Source organism: Limanda limanda, chromosome 13 (assembly GCF_963576545.1).
Source record: "Limanda limanda chromosome 13, fLimLim1.1, whole genome shotgun sequence".
Taxonomy (NCBI): domain Eukaryota; kingdom Metazoa; phylum Chordata; class Actinopteri; order Pleuronectiformes; family Pleuronectidae; genus Limanda; species Limanda limanda.
The window spans coordinates 4,294,195-4,306,328 of NC_083648.1; the positions used below are offsets into that span (position 1 = coordinate 4,294,195).

Consider the following 12,134-nt stretch of genomic DNA (forward strand, 5'->3'; position numbering starts at 1 on the left):
ATGCGACTCCGGAAATGATGTAGTTAGCAGACCAATCACAGCCTTGCCGGCTATGTGAGGCTTGCGGAGCTTTGCCGTCTAGTTAGAAAAATTGGGCGACGCACGTAAGCACGTAAAGGCCAATTTATGCCTCTCCGTTTTTTCTATTACGGACAGATAAGACCGCCCTATCCGTCGTGAAACGTCCACTCCGAGGGCGTCGGGCCATGTAGCTTCTAGCTACATGTAGCCTCAAGCAGATTCAAGCTGTGGAATCAGCAACACAGTTCGGAAACAAGACCGGGGAATCGCTGCGCTAAGAAACGATTACATCAGCATTTTGACCCGCTGGGTGTCACTTTATTTAGTTCTGTTAGTTGCCATGGTTCAGTGTGTGGGAGGAGCTAACATGTCAACAGAGACACGTGGACTTCTTCTTCCCAAATGGGGTAGGCTTCTCTGAGCTCGTCTTGCGTTGCGCCACCTATGGGTTTGGCGGTGAATTTTTTCCGGACGTAGACTGACGGAGAAGTAAAAATCAAAAAGACTCTTTGTCTTCCGCTGAGACCTCTCCGAGAAACGGACTCGTAGTAGTATATAAGAGCCTTTAGAAGGGATACGTAAGTACTTAAGGGGCCCGGAAGAGCTCTTACGCTTCCGGGCCCGTGAAAACGCAGAAGCCGGCCTTAACACATTTCAGATTCTTCAGTGGTGGAAAGAAAGAACAAGTCATCAGAAGATATAGATCAGGGCGTAAGGATATTATTGATGACCATTGTTCACTATTTCTGACATTTTACAGACCGACTCCATTATCACCACAGCCCCAATGTGCTGTTGGAAAACTGGGATATTGCCGACTTGTGTAATAAAAGCAATAATGAATAAAGGAAAATCAATGTGCCTCAGTCCGCCACAAATAAATCAATGTTCAGGAATATGTAAATGAAACCCAGGACAAAGATTCACTTCTCATCTTGGATATTTGGTCTTGATTCCTGAATACAGGGTCGATGTGGAGGTGCGTCGTCTTTCTTTGTTTTCAGTCCTCGGTGTTGACACAGATTCCAGAAACACATGAAGCCTATAAAGAGCTGACCCCGGGGGCAGAGTGCTGTATTATTAAAAGCATAACCTTATAGAGTAGGTGTGGGATTTATCCAGGTTTACTGGATGTGAGAGCTGCAGATTATGCAGGCAAACGTCTGCACGACTGCAGGCGGGATTATACATTATTTAAAGACTTATTGATGCGTGTCTATTCCTCAGACGTGTTTACTTTCCCTCCTTCTTCTTCTCCATCTGCCTTCCTCACGTTCTCACTCTTTCACGTCCTCTTTTTGCTCAGCTTCTCCGGCTGCTCGTCGCTCTTTGCTTCTCCGTCGATCTGAAATGTGTTCAGCTGACTCGAGCGTTTTCCTACAGAAACAACCCTGGCAGCAGATCGCTCAGAGTGTGTGTGTGTTGGTGTCCTGGCACATTATTTAATTAAGAGGGAGGCAGTTTGTGTACGACTTTTGCACAATAATGCAGAATAATGCAGATTCAACACAGGGAACATGAGTCTGCATCTGTCCGGAATCGGCTGCACTCGATACGAGCTGAGTGGGTGATTATTCTCGACAGTAGCATCGTCTACTGGAACATTAGATCCATCACATCACCGAGCACAGATGAGTAATATGAGTTATTAGCTCCGCCTTGGACGCTATGTTTGTCTTTTCTGGAATAATCAACACACTGATGAGCAGCGTGTTTCTGTGGTGACCTCTCACCTCCATTCCAGGAGCCGTTGGGGGGTAATACTGTTGCGGTGGCGTCTTGGCTGTCCTGTGGCGTGGTCACCTCGGTGGTGGCAGCGGCAGCGGCAGCGGCAGCAGCGGCAGCGGCAGCGGCCTCCGGCTCCTGCAGACTCTCCTCCTCCACAATGTGTAGCTTGTCCTCGTCGTCCGAGTCCGAACTGGCCTCCAAGCCATTGTTGAAGTCTGTCACTGCAATGAGGAGGAACAGAAGTGAGAGATTATTAAATATGTAAGATTACAACCTAACACTATTTTATTGACGAATTGTTTTATATGCATATATGCATATTTATTTCATTCCTATTTATTCAATGTATTCACTTTTAATGTATCAACTTTTTTATTGTACCCTCAGCACCATTGTAAATGAGGGTCTTATCCCTCAATGTGTCTTCCGAGGCTTAAATAAATATTCAATCAAATCAATCAAAAACAACCAACAAAAGGAAATTTACCTCCACCAAGGACGTAATGTTTTCTGCGTTTGTTGTTTATCGTCTATTAGCAGGTTTATGCAAAACTACAAGACAGATTTCCATGAAGAAAATCAACAATATCAAGGACTATATGTTTTTAACGAAAAATATCTCCATCCAGCCAAGAAAACCAAAGCAACGACAGTCGGTAAAAACAATCAAGTCGGGCCAGTAGGGGGTGCTCACGTCCACTTCGACAATCCATTCAAATACACTGTGAGCATATTCTCCTTTCCCCGAGCTTTAAAGGGACCAACAGGCCTTGAATGAGGTTTGTGCTCTACTCTAGTTCTTCAGCGAAGTTGCAAAAAAGGCAAAAGTGTTGACAAAAAAACCCACAAACCCTCTGAATCAATTCAACTCTCAAGAAAAACCTCCTCTCATGTAATATTTCAATATTGAATCCCATGTTTCCTCCTCCCGCCTCCTGCCTGTGATCCAGCCGCAGTGAGGATTCCAATCTGCTGTTCCTTGCTCACTGTGCAGGAGATCATCTCCACCGCCTCACATCCATCACTGGGACCCGAGCTACACACAGGTTCCCCCCCCCCCTTCATGTTCACGGAGACGACATAAAAATGGATCCAGCGCAGCCTCGTGGGGGGGGGGCGGGGGGGGATAATCACTTGTTTATCAGCCTCAGAAAGCAAATCTGTTTTACACTGTGCTGCAGTCAGTGAGTTTGTCTGAGGGTTAGTGCTTCTCCATGTGAGCTCAGGATGAATAATGGACCAACCGGACTGGTGTGAATGAGCCCGGAGGAAGAGGTGTGTGTCTGTGTGTGTCTGTGTGTGTCTGTGTGTGTCTGTGTGTGTCTGTGTGTGTCTGTGTGTGACCGTGTGTGTAGGAGAGGACGGCGTACGTGGATGTAAGTGATGATGAGCACTATGCTGTAGGTAGGATAATTGCCTTTTCACAGTCAGCATGTGTGTACTCGTGTCTGTTATCGTAAATGAGTATGAGAGTGAACACGTGTGTGTCTGCATGTGTGTGTCTGTAGTTGTGTGTGTGTACGCTCTCTGCAGGGAAGCTGTACGTCTTGGCAGAGGTGCTGAAGAGGCCTAATGAGCAGGAGAGCCCAGGCTGTTTGTTCACAGGTGACAGGTGTACACACACACACAGACATACACACACACACACACACACACACACAAACACACACACACAAAGGTTCCAAACCACATAACAAGCTGTGTGTGTCTGTATGAAACGGGAAGCTGTGTCAGGTAGCGCCGTTAACCACTCACACACCCCTCCCTGCATGCACATGTTGCAGACCATGTGACGCACACCTATTGTAACCCACCTAGGTCTAAGACACACCCAGAGCATGCACACACACAGACACACACACACACTCACACACACATCCTGTCACCACTCAGACAAAATGTGGTTCTATGTGGAGACGACTCTTGTCAATTCCCCAGACTGATGAGTGGGGCTCAGAATATAAAAATGTGTTTGTGTGTGTGTGTGTGTGTGTGTGTGTGTGTGTGTGTGTGTGTGTGTGTGTGTGTGTGTGTGTGTGTGCCTGGATCGATGTAAGAGGCTGGGAGAGTCAGAGGACAGAAACAAAGGAGCAGGAGGTGAATCCATGCAGGAGCTGCTCTGTGCTGTCATTTCATATTTGTCCATTGGATTAAAATATGATGTTTACACAACTTTTGTTGGTCTCCACTTCCCGTCCTTGGCTCTGTGTGTATGTGTGTGTTTGTGTGTGTGGGTTTGTGTGTTTATGTGTGTGACCATGGCCCATTTTCCAGCTCAGTACAGCAACATTTACACGTGGTATAACATGGATAGTACAGTAATACTGTTAGTGAGAGCAGGAGAACAGAATCATATCCTACAAGTGTTAACAGTGACAGTTTTGTACTTAATCACATTTTAATTCTGGATAAAGCTTCTAATCATGTTCTAGATTTACAGATTAAATATCGATCACATCTTGATATTTGACCAAATGTCCCAAACGGTTTTCAGGAGAAGACAAATTATCGTTTCATCTTTACAGACAATCAAAAATATAAAGCTAGATCTATGAGCCACAGGTTTTGTTTTCTGAAATGAGGAAACTGCCAGACGATCAGCTCCAGCGTGCAGACACTGTCTCTCTCTCCACTCAGACTAAACGACCAGACCGTTCTCCGTGCAGCTCTAATAATAAAAAGTCTATAATTTCAGATCAACAGCTCGTGTCTGACACCACGGAGGCCGGCGGCTGCACACTGCTGAGTTATTCTTAACAGTGTCGGCTGGAGGGGAACAACAATCAGCTGATAACACAGAACACTGGAGACGACACAGAGTGAAAGCCTGAGCTGGAACAGTCTGTTCATTCTTCAGACGCTCAGGAACAAGCATCTTAATGACAAACAGGTTGAAGGCAGAACGTCTCCAAGACGACTAATCCGGAAATTCATCATTCCTGCTACGCTGTCCTCTTATTGCCAGGGTGCAGTTACCACAACAGCAGACAGGGGGCGTGGTAGAAAAGGCAGATCACTGTTTCACATCACATGAGATGTAACAGTCTCACAACAACTCCTCTCTTGTGTGTGTGTGTGTGGGTGTGTGTGTTTGTTTTGGTAACAGAGACAGAAAAGAGAGAGTGAGTGAGAGACCCGTCCACATCATGGAGACAAAGTGTCAAGAGAACTGTTACTCCTCCGTCTGCAGGTCTGCACGGAGGAGAGGAAGAGGGAAGTCTAGACCGTGGCATTCCTCCCTTCCTGCCATCCATCGCTCTGATTAACAATCTGTTTCATAACCGGCTCCTTTCGTTATTACTCCGAGTCTGAACTCGTGTTTATTACTTAAAAAAATCTGTCTTCAAATGTAATTTACACCAACTTAACGCTGAGCAGAAATCACTGAGAGATAAATGTTGTGTATCCTCTCGACACAGTGAGTAATGACACACAACAAACCGTGGCCTGGACTTCTACACACCGGCTTCTATTTACTTAATTATCGAGTGAATCAGACAGAACGGAGACGTGAGGGCGAGAGAGCAACGAGTCACTGGGATGAATTCATCATATCCAGACCGGAGTGGATCTAACAATCGTCTATAGAGGAAATTAAAAACTCATTGTGATAACACACAGCGAATGTGATGAGCGTCAAAGCCTCCACAATGAAATAAAAGAGTTCCCCCTCATTCATGCTTTGCAAACATCTGTCCTGTAAACAGCTGGGTCAACTCCACTGATCCCAGTGTCGTCCCAGTTAACACTCAACGCCCCAACAGAGGAGGGAGTAAATATATATAAATCATTTCTACGAACAGTTCCGGCAGCGGTTCACCGAGCGAGCAGCCGAGCATCTGACTCCTTCAGTGCTGGCATCAGTGAGCTCGACCCGCATCGGGACACGTGAGCCTGCAGGAGGAAGTCATGTGCGTCTGACACACAACACAACACTACACTACACAACCCTGACTGGACCACACGGCGGCGGAGGATCTGGGTCAAAGGTCACCCGCTCTGCAGTGGGAAGAGGCGCAGGAAGCGTGAGTGAGCGCCGGGTAAAAATAGACCGTCTGCAGATACAATACAAAGCACATCAGGATTGTGTTGGTCTTCATCCCTCGTCTTCATCAGCTAAATGAGCTAAATGCTAACAGATGAGCTCGTTGTGAAGATGCTAACATGCTGGTGTTGAGCAGGTACAGTGTTTTCCTGGTTAGCTGCAGGCAAACAGCTGCTGATAATTAACACAAAGTGATGGGAGATTATATATAATGTACAGGTACTGGGTCATAAATGAAGAATTGGCCTGTAGAGCACAAACAGGTTTTCAGGCCTCAATATCAATATCAATATATAAACATAATGCTAACCATATACTTCTTATTGCCACACACCCTCCTCCAACCACTGATCATTGGAACATTTGTACATTTGCACTACTGTTACTTTTTTTACTACTGTATAACCCCGCCTATAGTGTATTCATATTTATATATATTTATATTTTTATCCTGCTCATAGTGTATTCATCGTCCTTATATCTTACAATTCCTGTTAATACTGCAATATTCCATATATATTCCTACTGTACAGATCTTATTTATTTACATTTTCACTTTAATATGCACAATACTCTGCACTTTTACTGCCTTTTTTTGCACTTCTGGTTAGACGCTAAACTGCATTTCGTTGTATATGTACTTGTACTGTGCAATGACAATAAAGTTGAACCTAGTCTAATCTAATCTAATGGTGAAGCTAGATGAGCACTTCATTTAAGTTCTATATATTTGGTTGTAATGTTGTTTTCTTTTTATTTATAGTTATTTATAATAAAGTTTGTGGTAACACACTTCCAGAAAGATTGAATAACGACATCTCAGGAATCAAATGTTGTTTTGATTTGTATATCGGCCGATTTAACGATATCGGTCATATTTACTACCTAGTATTGGTATTGAGATCTGCCCCAAAAATCCATATTGGTCGGGCTCTAGTAGACATATCAATAATGTCATATTTCTCAAATTGACCAGTGCAAGACAACAAATAACACGTGAGTTCATCATCAAGTTATTAATTAAAGACGTGATGATGAACTCCGGCAGCTGAACAAATCTCATTAAACTGAACCTGAATGAAAATGAGTCATCTGCTTTTCTTTATGACTCGCTATTGAAAAGTCCTAAAGAAAGATGTGTGAGTAAAACATCAGAGTGTGTGACATGGCCATGAGTCTGTTTGTGTGTCTGTCTGTCAGTGTGTGTGTGTGTGTGTGTGTGTGTGTGTGTGTGTGTGTGTGTGTGTGTGTGTGTGTGTGTGTGTGTAGTGGCCCAGGGCAGCTGTGCAGGATGGGACTTCTGCCAAGCCCCTAACAGACAATTACCCCACTGTGTGTGTGTGTGTGGGTGGATGTGTGTGTGTGTGTGTGTGTGTGTGTGTGTGTGTGTGTGTGTGTGTGTGTCTGTGTGTGTGTACATCACTGTAGCTGTCTGCTGCTACTCGATGTGACCAGACTTTAGCATGCTGAGCAGCTGCACACAGTCAGCCCACTTAAAGGGACAGTCACACATTTTCTACAACAACATAGAAATAAAGTCGTCTTTTTTAGAATATCAAGATTATCTTCGTTAATAATTCATCTATTTTTCTTCTTGCCACCCACAAACAAACTTAAGAATCCATATTAAACAATGACATCAACATCTATTCGACACTTTTATCATTAAACAACTGAAGTCACAGTTGAAATAAAACGTTGCTGCTTTTGCAACAATTTGTCTATAAATATATTATTTTATTGGCAAAAAGGAGTTTTGGCATGTTGAGAAAAAATGAATAAAGTTACAGATTATCTTTGGCTGTGGGGAATCTTAAGGAATGTTTTACTCTTTTTCCTTTTTGCATTTCATGGAGAAAGCGATTGAGATTCAGCAGCACAACCACAAATCAAAAACAGACATTTCCCATAAATTCTGCTGCTTCCTGTTGCAAAGAGACTGTTGACACCTCTCTTCCTCTCCTGGTGAGGGTAACCAGGTCTGAAGGATTGTTCTCAGCTGGTTCTTAACCCGAAACAGCACCGGACCAAACCAACTGAAGCCGCTGACCCCAAAAGACTCAGCGATTGTTTGCTGAACTTTGTGTTTTTTGTTTAAGGTCAAACTAAAATGACCTTTCACCTTTGAAATCCAGGTGAAAAAACGAGTAGAGGAGACGCGGCTTCATCGCAGGACTGGAAGATGTTAAGTATTCAGCTCTGAGTCATGTTCCTGAGGTGTGTGTTAAAAGTCGACATCACGAGGTGAGACTGCGGCTGCGTCATCGACCCGGGCGGGAGAGGGGGGGGGGGTGTGGTCGCTCGGGTCCCTGGCACGACCTCCGTGTTTCCATTCCCACCTCGCTGCAACACCACAGCACCGACAACCTCTATATATAATGTCTTATAATTCAACATGGGAAGTCAATGAGGTCTAAAGTGTGTGTCTGTGTGTGTGTGTGTGTGTGTGTGTGTGTGTGTGTGTGTGTGTTTGTGTGTGTGTGTCCAGGGTAATCAAGGCCTTCCAGCTGCTTCCTGCTCAGGTGCTCAATCAGACCCCATCAGACCCCTCTCTCTCTCTCTCTCTCTCTCTCTCTCTCTCTCCCTCTCTCTCTCTCTCTCTCTCTGGGAACAACAGAATCACCGGAAGCCCAGTGAGACCCGCACTGGGGCGTGTGCGACCCTGAGAGATAAGAGCAGGACTTGGTTAATTGTCCTTAATGTGTGTGTGTCCCTGATTAACAGACTCTTGATGAGAGGGCGTACACACTCGGTTGTTTCAGCTCCTGATTGGGATTCATCAGCCTCTCGATAGAAGTAATCACATTCATCCGAGGATAAAGCTCCTTCAGTAATTCGAGAGACGGCGCAGGGTCTTATATGTCTCGTTGGAAACCAGGAGATTCTGTTACCGCTCAGGTGAAACTGCGCTGGGCTGTTATCAGGGCGCCGCATCGGCCTCTGCCCTCAAAACTACAGGATGTGGTTTAAAGCGCACGTAGAAACTAGAGGTAGAGGAACTGGTAGATGGGTTTTTTATAATTTTTATATCAAATTCTTAGGGAATGACTCACGAATCTTGATGGGGGAAATTTGGCATATTCATTGAAGGGGACAGATGGGCCCTGGTGGTGGTTTGAACTCTAGTAGTCCAAGAGGAAATAGGAGAATTTGTCCAAAACGCTGCAGACTTAAAGGGATTCCTGGATCTTCCCCTTTGTCTGGGTCCGCCCCGAAGTGTAATGGTTTCTGTCTTGGACCAAGTCCCATCCTTCCTCTAAGCTTTGTGGAAATCCCTTCAGCAGTTTTTGTGTAATCCAGCTGACAACAAACCGAGCAACTAACAAACAAACAACCCAACAGAGAGGGAAGATATCTAATTTTCATGTCAGGGGGAGAAGAGAAACAAGGTGGGAGATATTCCAGTATCACAGGGGACCTTTAACATGAGTCATATCTTTAATAGTCACTATCATGCTTTACCATAATGCCAGTAATAATCTTTTTACTCAGTGGTAATTTTAATGTGTTCCCCTTGTGGATATTACATCCGCAGTTTGACCTACTTGAAGGAAGCTGCTGTTCAAAGCCGGCCACAGACCTGAAGTGACTTTTACATCATTCTCAAACTTTGCAGGTGACAGAACAACACTGTGGCTGACGTCATTTCCCTGAAGCTCAAAGTGACTCACAGGACGACCACCTGAGAAACTACTGAGAGTGTGAGAGCATAAGTGTGAGTGAGGAGTGAGGTGTGATCGATGTGTGTTAACTAAAGCAGCAGCACAGTGTGTGTGTGACTGAGAATATGCATCAGGTTTATGATGTGCACACGGGTACATTCTGTATTTGTGTGTGTGTGTGTGTGTGTGTGTGTGATGATTCATTTTCAACAGGGGGTGGCAGCACACAGGGGGATTACATAATATTCTCAGCTCTGATCTCAGGCCTGTTATAGCCGCCTGGAAAAACTGCTGCACCTCTGCAATCAAATCTAATCAACTGGAGTTCTTCAGTGACTCATAGAAGCTGTAATGGCTGAGGAGGTTTGCACTGAAGCTGCTGGAGGGCGAGAGCTTTCTATAAAAACCCTCCTGTCTCATTAGTCTCCTTAAAGTAAGGGCCTCAAGATGTAGCTCTCATTGATATATTCCTGTTTTTTCTTTCCATAAGATGAAATTCTGCTGTCATTTGTAATTTAAAATAATGCAGATGGAGCGTTAAGATGCTTTCAGACCTGCACTGAACTCGGGAGGATCTCCAGACCTTCTCTGGAGGCTCAAGAGATTCTCTTCTCGGGCCTGTCGCCTTGTAAAAAACAGTTCCCTTGTAAAAACTTCCCAATGAGTCAATGTGAGAACACAGCAGGAGATCCAAAGCAGGATTCTCTGTGTTGATTACGTTTTATAACAACATGTAGAAAACACCATCGAAGTTGTCAAGAGAGCTTTTGATGATAAGAGGTGTAGATGATGTAAATGAAATATTCTCTGCAGCGCCAGGCCTCAGCTCTGTGGTGTTTGTGAATGCGTCTTAGCAGAGAATCTACTGTTGGGTTGTTCAGGTGTGAAAGGCAAACTTAGGAGAAAGTCCAGATCCAGACATTCTGGGGAGGTCTAGACTAAAAAACGTCAAAAGAGATGTTCCAATACCAGTATTGGAAATAACTCAGATGCTGAGTCGGGCATCAGGGAGCACGTAAATATATGAACTGATCCAATACCACGTCTTTAAAGTTACAGTTTCTTCTTTGCGACTCCAAAACAGCAGATGCACTGAATATAGCTAGTGGTAAATGCTGTTTTAAGAGACAAGAAGAAGAAGAAGAAGAAGAGATTTACGATAGTTTAGCATTAGCCAGATATCGCTCAAATGTTTCCAATCTTGAAAACTGCAATTTGTACCAATGCTTCAGTTTCCAGGGATGGAACTAGTGATGCCAATTACAAAACTAGCTAAATGCTATACAGCAATGACAGCAAAACAGCATTTTAAATATTATATATGTTAAAATATGCTTTTTAAGTTATTTTTAAATGCACTCGTGTTGGATCAGTCCTCTGTATCCTGAGGGGTGTGAGAGGGGGAGAGGATGGTGTTGGAACATCTCTACAAAGCCTTAATTGTTAAATGTTTTCCACTGAACAGTCTTAAGTTATTGCCGCTGCCAGTTCCAGGGCATTTCTCTGCAGGCAACCTGCACTCTGACCTCTGACCCCCTGCAGGAGGGGGGGGCGGACGCAAGACAAAGGAAGCCGTGAAAAGAGTTCCATAAAAAAAGCGTCCCACTGAGCCTGTGTTTGTAAAAACTGATGCATCTTTAACGTCGGCCTGCCACACTGGCTTAGACCTGACAGCACACACACACGCACACACACACACACACACACACACACACACACACACACACACACACACACACACACACACACACACACACACACACACACACACACACACACACACACACACACACACACTCACACACACACATTTACTCAATCCACTGTTTGTGTGTGTGACAACTGCATGATCAGCAGGATTTAACTCTCTCTGCCAACAAATGGGTCACACACTAGCACTGTGCTATTAGGAGTTTCCTCCCACACACACACACACACACACACACACAAACACACACACACGAAGCATAAACACAGCTTTGACCTACATATCAATGCATCACAGTCCGTCATGTGCAATGTAACATGTCACATCCCTCTCTCTCTCTCCACACACACACACACACACACACACACACACACACACACACACACACACACCCACACACACACACACACACACACACAGGAGGGAGGTATTCTACATCTCGGTGAAAAATGTCACATGAACGAATTGAGCGAGTGAGCAGACGTCCACATACAGGAAATGACATATGGGGAAGTGGGTGCGTGGGGGTCGGAGGCGGTGGTCACTTCCTGTTTACCTTTGCGCCGTCCCTCCTCCCTCCTCCCGTCTTTCCCCCCTCAACCGTGTCCGCTCAGCTCTTCTGTCGCTTTCTACTTCAACACGTTCTCTAAACTTTGAGCAAGATAATATATCAGACGTTCACAGCTTTGCACAACAGAAGTAAAATGGAGCATTGATCTGCTCATTAAGATTTAGATTCAGATTCATGTCCGATATTTAATTTGCATAATGAGGTCAGTATCAGCTGCAGTACAGATTCCCAGGCCATAAGACTTTTAAACTCCTCTGAACAGCAATAACTCCACCAAACCAGCACCCTGGCATATCTGCATATTTGCACCAGCACCGTAATAACACATATTTGAATATTTGCACTACTGCACAAATTGAACTATTGTTGTTTTATTTTTCTCCTCATCTGTAAAGATAT

The 12,134-nt window shown here is 44.5% G+C and overlaps 1 protein-coding gene across 1 annotated transcript in view; it reads right to left on the reverse strand.

Moving 5' to 3' along the window:
- LOC133018104 (zinc finger E-box-binding homeobox 1-like) overlaps positions 1-12,134 on the reverse strand; it is a 53,826-nt gene that overhangs the window by 17,185 nt on the left and 24,507 nt on the right. The window contains exon 2 of the mRNA XM_061084411.1: positions 1,755-1,970. Coding sequence (XP_060940394.1) covers positions 1,755-1,970 — 216 coding nt within the window. The remainder of the gene's footprint in view (positions 1-1,754; positions 1,971-12,134) is intronic.